Source organism: Nerophis lumbriciformis, linkage group LG26 (genome assembly GCF_033978685.3).
Source record: "Nerophis lumbriciformis linkage group LG26, RoL_Nlum_v2.1, whole genome shotgun sequence".
Taxonomy (NCBI): Eukaryota; Metazoa; Chordata; class Actinopteri; order Syngnathiformes; family Syngnathidae; genus Nerophis; species Nerophis lumbriciformis.
In genome coordinates this window covers 25,324,793-25,342,126 of record NC_084573.2, presented here as the reverse complement: position 1 = coordinate 25,342,126, position 17,334 = coordinate 25,324,793, and the positions used below count along the sequence as shown (strand labels likewise).

Below are 17,334 nucleotides of genomic sequence, written 5' to 3'. Positions count from 1 at the left end.
TAGGGCGTTTCTTCCCAATTGAATGCTATCACCTGCAGACCGGAAGTGTCTTGTCTTGTCATTCTGATGAGCGCGACCAGTCTGTGAACAATTGAAACGTCCTGTGTGCTTTTTCCTCCTGTATAACAGGTTAGTTTTGGTGAATCAACTCACTGAATAATATCCATGTGATCTTTATAAGTTTAAGTACACATTCTGATGGTGGAGCCTAACTCTAAAGTGTTTGTGAGTTGTAGTTTGTATTTGTGAATGAATCCAGTGCACAGCTGCAGTAATCAATACAAAAAGGCGACGTGAGTGCGCAATGTTTATATAGGAACTTCTGATCCTAATTCAGACTCCCAAATTAGAGCTCCCGTTTTCTTATTGATTTTATAATGTATATTTGTATAATGTGTGTGTTCTGAAATAGTGACAGAGAATAGAACAAGGATGGACAATTCAACCCTTAACTCAACAATGAGTAGATGAGTGTTATGTGTGTATATACGTGTAAATAAATGAAAACTGAAATTCAAGTATTTATTTTATGTATTTATATATATATATATATATATAAATTAAAAAAAACTTAAAATAAATATATATATATATATATATATATATATATATATATATATATATATATATATATATATATATATATATATATATAGCTAGTATTCACTGAAAGTCAAGTATTTCTTATATATATACCGTATATTACCAAATAGTAGCCCGGGCGTTTATTTCACAAAATGGGGTCAGACCCCGGGCGGCTATTAGGACACGGCCGGTTATTTGCACAAGGCTATTATTTATTTTTGCACCAGCCTGCACCAGGCCATTATTTGGTTACAATGGTTAGTGTCCAGTATTTTTTTTTCGTACTAAAAACTTTAAATGTAAAAGCTAATGTAAACATACAAACAAAAAAACAAGACTATCAAAAGACAAGAGATCAACAAGGCCTCAACATGACAGTAGTGCAACAATTGTCAAATAGAATACAAATACTAAAAATAAATAAACTTTTTAAATAAAGCAGCCTACCGGGAAAAATAAAATTATGGTACCAAGTACTCAACCCACCATCAAAACAGAACAATAATACTGTCACTGTCCTTTGCCTTAATGCGGATCATTTTGCGGGACACACGGTGGTTCAGTCCACGAACGTGATGTATCCACTGACACAAATTAGCATCAAGCTCGTCGCTCACTTTCTTCCTACCTCCACCAGATAAGCGAGCCCGTTTTCCATCGATTGCCGACTGAGATTGTAGTTCTCCCTTTTTTTGTTTCCATTCTCGTACACGTTTTGGGTCAACGTTAAACTGCCTGGCCGCTGCCAAACCAGAATTCTGCTCCGCATACTTCACAACCGCTAGCTTGAACTTCAAGTCAAACTTTCTGTTCTTCTTCCCCCTTAAAGTATTCCCGTCCATCAGTTGTGGTGTACCGGTATCCTGTTCATTCAACTCACTGCTGCTGTTGCTTGCCATGTTGAAACTTTTCCTCGTGGGTTTGTTGTTGTCGTTGAGTGTGTGTTACGCTATATGCGGTCACCCATTGCAATATGTTGATTACCCAGAATCCCCACGTAACGTCTGCTGTTACCGTAATGACCAGAATTATTGCACCTTTGCTTTTCCTTTTAGCTTATAAATTGGGTTTAATGAAGTCAATATGATTTTAATCTAAATTATGCAAATAACAGCCCATGGGCGGCTATTTGGACATAGGCGTTTATTAGGAAGAGGCGTTTATTTCACAAAATGGGGACAGACCCCGGGCGGCTATTAGGACATGGGCGGTTATTTGCACAAGGGCGTTTATTTGGTAATATACGGTATATATATATATATATATATATATATATATATATATATATATATATATATATATATATATATATATATATATATATATATCTTAACCACGCCCCCGCCCCCCACCCCCCACCTCCCGAAATCGGAGGTCTCAAGGTTGGCAAGTATGCTATATGCGCTCGTTCTCATTGGAAATGTGGTGGTCTTCTGGCAAAACACTACCGCTTTAGGCCACTGGCGCCGCCAAAATCAACCAAAACTGAAAGTTCTTAAATGGGGCTTTAAGGTTGTGCAAGGGTTAATCTAAGTTTCCTCCTAAGAACCAGTATCCATCTTATTTTTCCAAAAGTTGTAACTGACATTTTTTTTTTTAGCAAAACCAGGTTCTCCAGGAGGATGTAACAGAATTGTGGTTAAATTCTAAATAAATTCATGTATATGTTGCTTGGCTTTCTCATCTACAGAGTGGTGGGATTGGAAACTTCCGTCTTATTTTTCACCCATAAGCCCAAAGCACTCTGACACCCTGACCCAACACCGCTAACACTAAAACGGATGTTCATAAGAGTCAAGTTAACCACCGCCTCATTACAATATTAAAGCAAACATGACATAGGTCAAGTTCCTTGTCTCACCACCTTTGAACTTCTCGTTATAAGTGATCTAAAGCTGGGGGTGGGAAACCCCTGAACGACTCCAAGCAGCCCACGGGAACACTGGCGTCCAGAAAAAAGTGGTTGCCAGATCTAATAATGTGGAAAGCACAGCATTGGTGCCAACTTTTGAGATCAAACCCACAACGTGGCTCTCTATCGATCCTGGGATCAAACCAGCCATGCTCTTGGCCTCTGTTATTATTCCATCAGGCAGCTCTGTAACCAAATAGTGACGAGCGCTGCGGGCCTGATTGAGTATGCAGAAGCAGTGGGTGGAGGGTCCGAGGCCTGCTAATCACAGGCCTGTGATGTGTGCATTTATGTAAACAGCCAAGTGCACATGGATGCAGGTTCACCAGAGTGGGTGGACGGTCAACACTTTGGGCAATAAATTACTTTTGTAATGTACAAAATTACATGCTGCACATCTACATACTGTATGAGATATTTGCACTGTTCCGTTATTAAGTAGAGTTGTCATGTGTTTGATGTATCAACACAATCATAATGATATCACAAAGAAGCAAGTAAAGTCAGATGAGTCCCTTTAGTTCTACCTATAAAGTGAAACTCAACCTCCCTTTAAAATCAGCCTTTACTATAAATTAGAACCGTAGTAATAAAAATGATTTTGGCTCGCTGTTTTTTTTTTTTTTTTTAGAATGTTGCGCAGTATTAGAAAACATAACAATCACAGAAAATAAATCCTGCTCTCACTTGGGAAAACTGCACTTTTTATTTAGTCCTATGTGAGACAAGAACACATCTTCCTATTATATGTGCATCCGTATGACGCAAAAGTTCCTTTAATGGAAACACCTACGAGTTGCAAATGTACTTTGTTTTGAAATTTTTGAAATATCGCTTTTATTTTGCGAAAAACTGCAATGGAAACACAGCTATTAACACTCTAGTTGCGACCTAGTGATTAGAGTTCCTCGGTGCCAGCTGGCAATGGGAGCACGAGTTGCCGGCTAGCGATTAGAGGTACTATACCGGGGCGATCAAACTCATTTTAGCTCAGGGGCCACATGGAGGAAAAACTATTCCCATGCGGGCCGGACTGGTAAAATCATGGCATGATAATTTAAAAAATAAAGACAACTTCAAAAATGTTTTCTTTGTCTTGCTATGGCCATAAATAGAACAAGCACATTCTGAAAATGTACACATTACAAATAATCCTCTTGGCAAAACACTTCAAGTTAGTTGAAAATTCCATTTTAAAAACACCATGAAGAACACAACAAAATTAGACTTTGTCTGTGTTATTACAAAGCCATTAAACTTTAAGCACTACCTGTTTAGTATTTTCATGTTGGCAGTTCACCATTCAAAACGTGTTTGAAACCATCATATTGGTGACATCCGCAACTGCGACAACACATTAATTTATAGTGATTCAAATATTACATTTATAATATAAACAAAACAATTATCATGCACCATAGCCAAAATAAAGGTAACATAACTACAAACTTAACCAATGTGTACTTAGTATATTTAAGCATAAAATAAAATGGAACAAACAACAAATATAGAAACACACATTTTTACAATAGAGTTCAGGTTGTGCATCGTGCATTCAACAAATTTCGAGCTCCGCACAGAATTTTATCTACAAAGGTGATGGTCATGTTGACTTAAGTCTTTGCATCTTATCATTTTATTTTATCTTTTAAGTGAATAATTTAAAATAAAAAAAGGTATTGTGTGTCAATACACTTTTAGTCTGCTGCCAGTCACAATAGGAGCAGCTGATTGCTTACACCTGCGCTGATTGGAGTAACTGCAGCCAATCCAGAGGGCACTTACAACGTCATCTTTATAAACAGTGTGATGTGAGTTACACTGGAATTGCTATTGCGACAGCTAGTGGACACATTTACCACAGCAGTTTCTTTCATTAAAACAACTGCTTACTTGGCAAACTCATTTTCCGGGCCGGATTAAAACGGTCTGTGGGCCGTACGTTTGACACCCCTTCACTACTGTGTCGTATTTAAATATCATAGTATTGCACAATAACAAGGTACTAGATGTGATGGAAAAAATGTATTCACATCTGAATCTTGATTCTTATTTAATCCCATTTTGGATCAAGATCGATTTCAAACAGAGGCTTTTTAGGTCCTCTCCACGCTTACATCATACGTCAGCAACCGAGAAAAGCGTTATAACCTGTAATCTGTTTTGAAAAGGGTCTTTTTAATTGTATACCCAAAAAATTGTTGCGAGAATTGGTTTGAATCAAGAATCACAATTCAATTGAATGGTGTGGTCTTGAAAGATTGACATCCCTCCAAGGTACATTTTAGGACCATTTTAGTTTAAAACACAATTTTATACCGGGTGTTTCCAATAGCAAACATGATTTGTTTCATTTTCTACCACATGTCCTGAACATTCCAAACATAAATGCCAATTAAAATGGAGATCTCTGTGTTGTGTAACCCACTCTTGTATGTCCAACCTTCCCAGAGTGCAACTGCCATGGGAAGGCTGAAGAATGCCACTTTAATCAGACGGTAGCAGACCTATCCCTCAGCCTGGACGTCCACAGCCAGTACCGAGGAGGCGGAGTGTGTATTTCCTGCCGTGACAACACAGGCGGTATCAACTGTCAGAGCTGTGTTGCCGGCTATTACCGACCTGAAGGAGTAGGTGGTCTCTAGTGGCGTCTGGTTCTGTAAGAGGCTGAATGGTAAAGGTTGGTCTTTTGTGTCCTGTAAAGGTGAACGCTGAAGACGAAAACCCCTGCGTGCCCTGCTCATGTGACTCCCATGGTTCTCTTGGGCAAACGTGTGTTGAGGACTCAAGCCAGGCGACGCCCAGTAGGCAAACTTTTATCTCTTACTAGCCTCTTTTTTTATCTGATGAATAATATGTTTAGTCATATTCACCCATCCAATCCATTTAGATTTCAGAGCCTTTCAGTCAAAAGACCCGTGTATGGGGCTGTCTTGCACCCTTTCTGGACCCAAAATGTTAACACACACGGAACTGTCCGTTTGCACGTCCTTCTCACACATGCTAAATAAAACGCAAAATATTGCTTGCAAAACGATGAGTATTGATAAATCCAATTGCGTGTGCTAAATTACCTCCCTGCTTGGCACTCAGCATCAAGGATTGGAATTGGGGGTTAAATCACCAAAATGATTCCCGAGCGCGGCCACCGCTGCCCTCACCTCCTAGGGGGTGGAACAAGGGGATGGGTCAAATGCAGAGGGTAATTTCACCACACCTAGTGTGTGTGACTATCAGTGGTACTTAAACTTTTTTAACTTTAGCTTTAAATAATGTTTGAATTTTCTACTCCCAGTATTATGGCCATTTTGATGATCAGCATATATTTTGTATATTCTATGAAGACAGACGCAAAATTGCATGCATTATTCTGCTCACTTAAGAGACACGTTTAGTTTGCGTGTGCTATCAAGTTTGCACTTCTTTTAGTACACGCAAACCAGGCGCATCGTGTTAAAATAGAGAATACAAACACATTGTAAAGTCAAAAGCTTCAAAGTGGACATGCATGCTATTTATACTTTCTGCAGCCATTTTGCATAAATTTCCATCCATCCATCACTCCATTTTCTACCGCTTGTCCCTTTCGGGGTCGCTGGAACCTATCAAAGCTGCATTCGGGCGGTAGGCGCGGTACACCCTGGACAAGTGGCCACCTCATCACAGGGCCAACACAGATAGACAGACAACATTCACACTCACATTCACACAATAGGGCCAATTTAGTGTTGCCAATCAACCTATCCCCAGGTGCATGTTAAGTTAAGTTAAAGTACCAATGATTGTCACACACACACTAGGTGCGGTGAAATTTGTCCTCTGCATTTAACCCATCCCCTTGTTCACCCCCTGGGAGGTTAGGGGAGCAGTGGGCAGCAGCGGTGTCGCGCCCGGGAATCATTTTTGGTGATTTAACCCCCAATTCCAACCCTTGTCTTTGTCATTTCAGTCATGTAAACGACAACTGTCCTAAATTCCTAGGTAATTGCATGAATAACTATACCAAGAAAGATATGTTTTTTTATTTTTCAGTTGTTAAAATCATTACACGGAATCTTAAGTGATTTCCAGGTTGTTTTTTAGACATTTACCTTAGTAAATAGTGCATGCTGAACTAACAGATAAAATAAAATTAATATTGCAGATGGTGTAGTTTGGCCTAAAGTAGGATTTTTCAGCCTTTCTGGTAATTTTTTTTTACAGATGAGCAACCGCTTTTAAGATGCACACAACAGATGCACACCCTTCTTACATTTTGTGTGTCCTGCGTGTGTGTCTGTGTGTGTGTTTGACTGACAGCCCAGCCACCAGGGTCATGCCGGTGTAGGGAAGGGTTTGGGGGTCCGCGATGTGACAGGTAACACACACTTACAACAGACACACGATGTGACAGGTGAGCTGAACCTTTCAGCTGTTGTCTGCTCCAATTAGTGTTTGGAAAATTGCTCCAAAGTTTTTATCAACACTTGTAATGATTTACAAATATACTGTACTTAAAAGAAACTTAAATGAGTCCGTAAACAATTGGGGTGCACAAAAAAATCGATTCACACCCAAATGGTGATTTTTATTCATCCCGCTTTTAAATTGATTAAAAATGTTCAAAAATCAATACAAAAAAGGTTTAGTTTCTTTATTTTCATTTTTTATTCATAAACATAAATGGTAACACTTTAGTATGGGGAACATAATCTAAGTAACAAAGACTTAATTATTATTAGTTATTTTGACACTAGGGGAATATATCCTAAGTACCCTAACCCTAACCCTAATCCTACCCCTAACCTTATAGAGGGAAGACTCTTAGTTAATGGCTGACTGGTTGTATAATAAGGCCATGCAGAATAAGGCATTAATAAGGACTTAATTATGACTAATATGTTACTAATTTGCATGTTAATAAGAAACTAATTAATGGTGAATATGTTCCCCATACTAAAGTGTTACCAAATAAAAAATTGTAAATACATTTTTAAGCCATCTCCATGCAAACAGTAGCTTTTCTAAACTGTGACCTCTTTTGAAAAAAAATTATTATACAAAAAAAATAATTGTCAAAAATAAAAAAATAATTAAATTAAATAATACAAATAGGAATATATATATATAAATAAAAATAAAACAATATTATACACTATACAATGCAAGAATCTGTTTGAATCAAGAATCAATTCTGAATTGAATCGTCACCGCAGGAATCTGAATCAAATTGTTCGGTTCTCAAAGATTCTTACCTGTGGTATACAATAACTTTTCTTTTCCTACTTCAGTTTCAGGCCTTGTTCACCCTGCAGGTCAATTCTGATGTATTTTGCCCGTATGCGACATGTATCATATTTTTCCATGTCAGTCATAACAGTGCAATTCCGAGATTTTCATAACTGACCTAGGCCTCTTTCGTATATTGAAATAAATCGGATGTACCATATTTTTCGGAGTATAAGTAGCACCGGAGTATAAGTCGCACCTGCCAAAAATGCATAATAAAGAAGGAAAAAAACATATATAAATCGCACTGGAGCCCGACCAAACTATGAGAAAAACTGCGACTTATAGTCCGAAAAATACGGTATATGCGATGCTTCCTCAATGTGAACGCTCCCACGTTCCGGTCGCATTCATCTGACCAGAACGTCATCAAAAAGCGATAAGCGCCATAGTTATTTGCCAGAATAGACGTTACAGAATAAATAGGTGAATACGTAGCAGAAACGGGTGAAAATAATATGTTCCACCACTCCTGTCTCCGACTGCTCACCCGCAGACGCGTTCTTCAAGCAGACATCGAAGCAAATTATCCCGTAAAACTGCAAGAGCCGAAATACTTTTTTTTTTAATCTTCTCACGCTATAATTTGGTTCAGAAAATGTTCTGTAATTGCCAAAATGGTGCCAGTACTGAGACAGACTATTTTTTACTTCCGTAAACACTGCAGTGCGTACGACTTGCATTCATGTTAGAAATCAAATTTTTTTCTTGTAATGTGAACGGCCACTAAAAAGATCGGATTTGACAAAAAGATCCGAATTGGATATTTGACCCTGCAGCGTGAACATACCTTAGTGTATTCAAAAGATCATCCGTTTAAATTAGCTTTGCTCACACTATTATCATAAAGGCTTGTTTGTGTAACTGCTTAGTATAGCATTTTCCTCTTATTATTCTTGTCACCTCAAATCTTTTTTCTTCAAACTTCCTACCTAGCAATTAAGCCCCTGTCAACTGTATTTTATTGGGGAAATATAGTTGTTAATTATGTGTAACGTTTTCTCTGCACATGCATGCACTTTTTACCTGCTGAGCAGAGTCAGCACTTTGTTCTAAACTACAAGTCCACTGACAGTTAATACTTTGAGTGCACGCGACTGTCAGGAGACTTGACCCCTCCCGACCCACTTTCTATGGAATGGCCCCTTTTTTAATACTCATCACCGCCGTCTTTTTTGTTATTAAATCCATTTGTCTTTTCAGGTGTGCTGTTGGTTATATGGGCTACCCAGACTGTCAGCGCTGTAAGTGCAGCCTGGAGGGAAGCAGCAACGCTGACCCGTGTACCTCCCCCTGCGTGTGCAAGGTCAGATACGCACGTACAGTACAATAATAACTGTCAAGAACAAAGCCGTGTCCATTATAGCCTGTCATTGTTCTATGAAACACAATAACACTGACACAAATAACAGTTAAGACCTGAAACAGGAATGTTTTTAGTGTTTCTACTCGTGTTGTTATGAGAGATGGAATTCTACTTTATTTACCGTACAATTCAACGCGATGAATGTTCTAAACTCCTTTTTCAATGGTATAATACTGCCATACTGCTATTTCTACTGGTTGTAGCTATGCAGTGCGCGCCATTTAGTCTTAATTTGTTCAAGATGCGATTAATCAATTGACCAAATTTTTAGCAGTCAATGACTATGGATGTTAAATTGTGGCTTTATTTTCTACATCAAATTATGCTGACCATTTCATTGAATACAAATTTGTGAGCAAAATGTGTGTTTAAAAATGTAGTGTTTAAAACATTCAGTGTTTAAAAAAATTCAGTGGAGAAAAATGTGTTGCTTCAAATCTCAAGACTCACTTCTGGTAAATTAGGACAGAAGCAATTCAGCCAATGATATGTCAAGCTTGAAGTGTGAACATTTCTACACTGAATTTTTATACACCTACATTTTTTTATACTGAATTATTTATTTTGAATTTTAACAAACTGAATTTTTAAACACTCTAATTTTCCTATACATTTTTTATTTAAATTGTCTGCGTATTTTGATGTAAAATAAATTCAGTTCCATAAATTCAGTGTCAAAAAAAATATTTCGTAATCCTCCTTAAATGAACGTGATGATTAATTATGATGTGACAGAGTTTTTCTTGCTATTGTATAACTTCCTCTTTGTTGTTTTTGATACCACAGATTTGTTTAGGATAGGTAAGCCTTTTTTCCAGAATAAATATTTAAAGAACATTGCCTTGAAGTGTACACATTGACACTATGAAAGTATATAAAAACAAAAACAATAAAAATCACCATCTTTTGTGTGGTAAACCAAACAAATAAAGGCCAAGATATGCTAAGTGTTTACGTTTAGGCTATATCTCAGTTAATTATGAGTGACAAAGTACATTATTATTATTTGCATATTTGTTAGGCTGGCACCGATCGGCCACTAATCAGTATCGGTTGATTTTCGTGAAAAAGTACGTACATGAAACGTAAGAGGAGGACGGATCGATCCATAAACTGGTGGTGTCAATACCAAGGGTATCCATATATAATCCATACTAGAGTGGTTACTCCTCTCTGAGCTGCCACCTTAACGTGGTAGAGGAGTTTGCGTGTCCCAATGATCCTAGGAGCTATGTTGTCCGGGGGCTTTATGCCCCCTGGTAGGGTCTCCCAAGACAAACTGGTCCTAGGTGAGGGATCAGACAAAGAGCAGCTCGAAGACCTCCATGAATAATAAAAAACAAGGACCCAGATTTCCCTCGCCCGGACGCGGGTCACCGGGGCCCCCCTCTGGAGCCAGGCCCGGAGGTGGGGCACGATGGCGAGCGCCTGGTGGCCGGGCCTGTCCCCATGGGGCCCGGCCGGGCACAGCCCGAAGAGGCAACGTGGGTCCCCCCTCCAATGGGCTCACCACCCATAGCAGGGGTCATAGAGGTCGGGTGCGATGTGAGCTGGGCGGCAGCCGAAGGCAGGGCACTTGGCGGTCCGATCCTCGGCTACAGAAGCTAGCTCTTGGGACGTGGAACGTCACCTCGCTGGGGGGGAAGGAGCCTGAGCTAGTGCGCGAAGTGGAGAAGTTCCGGCTAGATATAGTCGGACTCACTTCGATGCACAGCAAGGGCTCTGGAACCAGTTCTCTCGAGAGGGGCTGGACTCTCTTCCACTCTGGCGTTGCCGGCAGTGAGAGGCGACGGGCTGGGGTGGCAATTCTTGTTTCCCCCCGGCTCAGAGCCTGTACGTTGGAGTTCAACCCGGTGGACGAGAGGGTAGCTTCCCTCCGCCTTCGGGTGGGGGAACGGGTCCTGACTGTGGTTTGCGCTTACGCGCCAAACCGCAGTTCAGAGTACCCACCCTTTTTGGATTCACTCGAGGGAGTACTTGAGAGTGCTCCCCCGGGTGATTCCCTCGTGCTACTGGGGGACTTCAATGCTCATGTTGGCAACGACAGTGAAACCTGTGGCGTGATTGGGAAGAATGGCTGCCCGGATCTGAACCCGAGCGGTGTTTTGTTATTGGACTTTTGTGCCCGACACAGATTGTCCATAACGAACACCATGTTCAAACATAAGGGTGTCCATATGTGCACTTGGCACCAGGACACCCTAGGCCGCGGTTCCATGATCGACTTTGTAGTTGTGTCATCGGATTTGCGGCCTCATGTTTTGGACACTCGGGTGAAGAGAGGGGTGGAGCTTTCTACCGATCACCACCTGGTGGTGAGTTGGCTGCGATGGTGGGGGAGGATGCCGGACAGACCTGGCAGGCCCAAACGCATTGTGAGGGTTTGCTGGGAACGTCTGGCAGAGTCTCCTGTCAGAGAGAGTTTCAATTCCCACCTCCGGAACGACTTTGAACATGTCACGAGGGAGGTGCTGGACATTGAGTCCGAATGGACCATGTTCCGCGCCTCTATTGTCGAGGCGGCTGATTGGAGCTGTGGCCGCAAGGTAGTTGGTGCTTGTCGTGGCGGTAATCCTAGAACCCGTTGGTGGACACCGGCGGTGAGGGATGCCGTCAAGCTGAAGAAGGAGTCCTATCGGGTTCTTTTGGCTCATAGGACTCCTGAGGCAGCGGACAGGTACCGACAGGCCAAGCGGTCTGCGACTTCAGCGGTCGCAGAGGCAAAAACTCGGACATGGGAGGAGTTCGGGGAAGCCATGGAAAACGACTTCCGGACGGCTTCGAAGCAATTCTGGACCACCATCCGCCACCTCAGGAAGGGGAAGCAGTGCAGTGTCAACACCGTGTATGGTGGGGATGGTGCTCTGCTGACCTCGACTGCGGATGTTGTGGATCGGTGGAGAGAATACTTCGAAGACCTCCTCAATCCTACCAGCACATCTTCCTATGAGGAAGCAGGGCCTGTGGAATCTGAGGTGGGCTCTCCTATTTCTGGGGCTGAGGTTGCCGAGGTAGTTAAAAAGCTCCTCGGTGGCAAGGCCCCGGGGGTGGATGAGATCCGCCCGGAGTTCCTTAAGGCTCTGGATGTTGTGGGGCTGTCTTGGTTGACAAGACTCTGCAACATCGCGTGGACATCGGGGGCGGTACCTCTGGATTGGCAGACCGGGGTGGTGGTTCCTCTCTTTAAGAAGGGGAACCGGAGGGTGTGTTCCAACTATCGTGGGATCACACTCCTCAGCCTTCCCGGTAAAGTCTATTCAGGTGTACTGGAGAGGAGGCTACGCCGGATAGTCGAACCTCGGATTCAGGAGGAACAGTGTGGTTTTCGTCCTGGTCGTGGAACTGTGGACCAGCTCTATACTCTCGGCAGGGTCCTTGAGGGTGCATGGGAGTTTGCCCAACCAGTCTACATGTGCTTTGTGGACTTGGAGAAGGCATTCGACCGTGTACCCCGGGAAGTCCTGTGGGGAGTGCTCAGAGAGTATGGGGTAACGGACTGTCTTATTGTGGCAGTTCGCTCCCTGTATAATCAATGTCAGAGCTTGGTCCGCATTGCCGGCAGTAAGTCAGACACGTTTCCAGTGAGGGTTGGACTCCGCCAAGGCTGCCCTTTGTCACCGATTCTGTTCATAACCTTTATGGACAGAATTTCTAGGCGCAGTCAAGGCGTTGAGGGTATCTGGTTTGGTGGCTGCAGGATTAGGTCTCTGCTATTTGCAGATGATGTGGTCCTGATGGCTTCCTCCGGCCAAGATCTTCAGCTCTCACTGGATCGGTTCGCAGCCGAGTGTGAAGCGACTGGGATGGGAATCAGCACCTCCAAGTCCGAGTCCATGGTTCTCGCCCGGAAAAGGGTGGAGTGCCATCTCCGGGTTGGGGAGGAGATCTTGCCCCAAGTGGAGGAGTTCAAGTACCTCGGAGTCTTGTTCACAAGTGGGGGAAGAGTGGATCGTGAGATCGACAGGCGGATCGGTGCGGCGTCTTCAGTAATGCGGACGCTGTATCGATCCATTGTAGTGAAGAAGGAGCTGAGCCGGAAGGCAAAGCTCTCGATTTACCGGTCGATCTACGTTCCCATCCTCACCTATGGTCATGAGCTTTGGGTCATGACCGAAAGGACAAGATCACGGGTACAAGCGGCCGAAATGAGTTTCCTCCGCCGAGTGGCGGGGCTCTCCCTTAGAGATAGGGTGAGAAGCTCTGTCATTCGGGGGGAGCTCAAAGTAAAGCCGCTGCTCCTCCACATCGAGAGGAGCCAGATGAGGTGGTTCGGGCATCTGGTCAGGATGCCACCCGAACGCCTCCCTAGGAAGGTGTTTCGGGCACGTCCGACCGGTAGGAGGCCACGGGGAAGACCCAGGACACGCTGGGAAGACTATCTCTCCCGGCTGGCCTGGGAACGCCTCGGGATCCCCCGGGAGGAGCTCGACGAAGTGGCTGGGGAGAGGGAAGTCTGGGCTTCCCTGCTTAAGCTGCTGCCCCCGCGACCCGACCTCGGATAAGCGGAAGAAGATGGATGGATGGATGGATAGAGTGGTTATTCTCAAAATAATGTTGCTTTTTGTTAATGTCTAAAAAAACTCAGGGAATAATTCCTTAGAGATAGAAGGACTAGTACTGTTGGTATTAATTTTTTCTTTAGTTTATTGTGTACTTATTAGACTTAGACTTAGACGTAGAATTATTACTTTCTTTTGATCAAACAATTGTACTGTATCTAATAAAAGTGAATGAGGAATTATTAAAATATTGTGTACTAGCGCTCACCAAAAATAAATTGCAATTTTTACAGTTATGTGATCGGTATCGGCCAATCTTATACATAAATTATCTGAATCGGGACACGTTTTATACGCTTCTGGTGTTCTAAAGTCGGCAATGTTGAACTTAAATGTTTCTAATATTTTGCAGGCCAAGAAACAACAAGCTGTTAGCTGTAAATGGCTTATTACAGCTAAGATGCTATGTGTCCTTGAAAGGCGCCCCCTGGCTAAGTTGGGGCCCTAAGCAACATTTTATTTTGAGCCTCCTGCCCTTTTTCTCAGGACAAACAACTCGCACTATATTTATGTGAATTGATTTTTATACTTTTTTCAATTGATGCATATTTTGTGCTAAAATAATTTCCTTAATTTTTTTTTGTCCAAATAACAAATATAACATAATTAATACATATATCTATGAATGTTCTCATGTATCCAGGTCATTGTCATCTCAGGGCATTCAATCGATCGCAACTGGACTGTCTGGTTTGTCTTAGAAGACATTTCGCCTCTCATCCGAGTAGGTTCATCAGTTCGTACTCATAGACTTAGATTGGTCAGATCGAGTCTAGCGGCTGGTGCCAAAACCCCAAATAGTTATACTCCAAAACCAGGAGGGTGTGCCTGCAGGGCAAGGATGGAAAACAGAAAAACAACTGTTTTGATGCAAACAAGCAATCCTACTGTCAAAGCCAATGACAGTCGTTGAATTGTCTGGGTTTTGGCACCAGCCGCGAGACTAGATATATGAGCACAAACTAATGAAGCCTACTCAGATGAGCGACGAAAAAAACAATAACACACCTTTTCAGTGTCTTTGTTTTTTTAATTTAATATATATATTTGCATTATGACTGTCAGCAAAGAAAAAAATCCACGATCCAAAGCGTAGGAAAAAAGTAGCGGCTTATAGTCCGGAATTTACGGCATGTACCCGTGGGGGCGTGGCTACAGGATAGAGTTGCTACTAGGGAAAGGTTGTATGAGTTCTTTGCATGCATGTTATTGCCTTTTACATGACATTTTCAATCATAAAAATGTCAGTAAAAATGTACTTAAAAAAACTAAATCTGCGGTACATTAATCGTCAAAATGGCAGCCAAAAGAGGTTGGTAGATGAGAATAAGTCTGAAGGTAAAATATAGTTGTCACAACGTGGTTTTCGCTTACTGCGGGGTCGTTCTTCCAGGAAGGTAAACGGACGACTCTGGACAGGACTTGCAGGTAGGAACATGATTTAATTTTAAGAAACAATCAACGAGGTACAAAACAGAAAACAACCCGAAGACAAGCGTGCCTATCGCACGCGGAAGCTAAGGCAAAAACTTAGGACATGAAACTATAGACATGAACCTCACGAAACTGTGGCATAAAACAAACACAAAACTGTGGCATGAAACAAATAGCATTAACTATGCCATAGAACAAACACGAAACTGTGGCATGAAACCAATAGGACTTACTTGGCAAGGCATGAGGTAAACACTTAGCATAAACTATGGCACTGCATGACACAAACAACTAATGACGCCAGGACGACTGACTGGCAAAGGCAGGCTTAAATAGTCCTCTGATTAGCAGCAGGTGCGTGTCCCGAACACCAACGGCAGGTGAAAATCATAAGTATCCATGGTAACTAAAACAAACTCAGGTGTCAAACAGGAACTAAAAGAGTCCAAAACTAACAGAACATAACAAAAACATGATCCGGACCACGGATCATGACAATAGTGTAGAAATGCACCCAGTTGAAGGAAATGTAGTCTTGATTTTTAAAATGTTCTTTAGGGGTTTGTGTGGCAGCACTTTCTTTCCTCTTTTTTGTCTCAATTTTCCTCTTTTTTTTTTTTGGTCAAGGGGCGCTCACATCCCTGATCATAAGTGCCTCAAAGAGCTTTACGATCATCCCCTGATTTAAACCAAGAAAAAACTCCAAAAGCCCGAGCTGTAAAGAACGATCTCAGCGTCATTGGTGGACAAAATAGGAGGGATTTTAGCGATGTTACTGAGATCGAAAGAAGGTTGTTTTAGTAACATTCTTAGAGTCGGGTCAAAAAATAATTACGAGGTTTTTCACTGTGTCGCTTTCTACAATTGTATTATTGTCGAAATTGAAGGTGGTATCCGTTAACAAGTGACTGTGTCAACAATCTACCAAAAGTGTTAGGTTAGGTTTCTACGAATTATCGCTCTATCATTCTTTTTTTGCCTTCCAGGAGAATGTGGAGGGGGAGAACTGTGACCGCTGCAAAGCGGGCTTCTACAATCTCCAACGCCACGATCCACGCGGCTGTGAGCAATGTTCCTGCATGGGCGTCGCGAGCCAGTGCTCTGCCTCCACGTGGGTTTATCAGAATGTAAGAAATGGCGCACAAACTGTGATTAGGATTATGTGCCTTTCACAAATAAACATTGTTCCACACAGAGTGGGGGCGGGTGGATCCAGTGTGGGGTATTTAGCTTCAGTTCAGTCTTTGTGGGACGCGAGTGGAGACAGCTGGCGGGTTAGATAAGTGAGGTTGTTATTGCAGTGGAAAGGGAGATGGCGATTGGGATGAAGAAACCGTTGTAGCTCACAACTTGTTTGCAAGGTCACAGTTTAACAGGTTAAGGATGAATCATTTGCTGGGTGGTTGACTTGCACTGTTACTCAATCTGCAAGTAAAGAATAAACACGCATTGGATGTGGACAAGGAAGAAGGAAGGAAAGGAGAAAATAAGACATGGTCGGAGACGAGTGGTTGATGGAGGAAAAGTGTTTTTCATTGACGGGCAGAAGGGAGGAGACGCTGACAGGATGACAGCTTTGATTTAGACACTGATAGCATTCATGTGTGAGTGTGGGTGTTCAAAAAGGGGAAGCCAAGGTCAGGTTAATTGCAATGACAGATGTGTCTGTTTGCGGTGCCACACACACACACACACACAGACATGTGACAGATGTCCAGCATCCTTCGACATCCTTTCAGTTAACTTCAGAACTTCAGGCATGTGAAATGTCTGCAGAAAGCCGCGTTTTTAAACATAAATGTATTCAAAATATCACTTCCGCTTTTTTTTCTTTCAAATAAATATTGTGGCGTGTAAGGATGGGAGTCGAAGGACGAGTGTCAAAAGATGGAGCTAACTTAAGTTACTGCACGATTGCTGATAAGAAAACAAGCATCCGTGGCTTCTCGGTGCAACACACAACACTGGAAATGTGTCCCGTGGAAACCCGTCCGACCGGAACTCTACACAATAACAAAAGTTCCGTGGGTAAATTATGTAAACTCACCACAATATCAACAAAATAGGACCTAAACATTTGTTAAACTCTTGCCTCAGCCACAGGTGCTCACTGTTCCTCTTGCCTAAACGCCGCACTGAATTGCAGGACAGGGCGCCAAAACAAGTTCGCCATTACAGTTCTTCACAATTATTTTCTGCTACGCCCCTCA

At 42.3% G+C, this 17,334-nt stretch overlaps 1 protein-coding gene across 4 annotated transcripts in view; it reads left to right on the top strand.

Annotated features, from left to right (window-relative positions):
- lama2 (laminin, alpha 2) overlaps positions 1–17,334 on the top strand; it is a 498,600-nt gene that overhangs the window by 157,329 nt on the left and 323,937 nt on the right. For all 4 annotated transcript variants that reach the window (XM_061987117.2, XM_061987118.2, XM_061987116.2 and 1 more), the window contains exons 9-13: positions 4,949–5,127; positions 5,202–5,301; positions 6,797–6,854; positions 8,969–9,071; positions 16,111–16,251. In XM_061987117.2, coding sequence (XP_061843101.2) covers positions 4,949–5,127; positions 5,202–5,301; positions 6,797–6,854; positions 8,969–9,071; positions 16,111–16,251 — 581 coding nt within the window. The remainder of the gene's footprint in view (positions 1–4,948; positions 5,128–5,201; positions 5,302–6,796; positions 6,855–8,968; positions 9,072–16,110; positions 16,252–17,334) is intronic.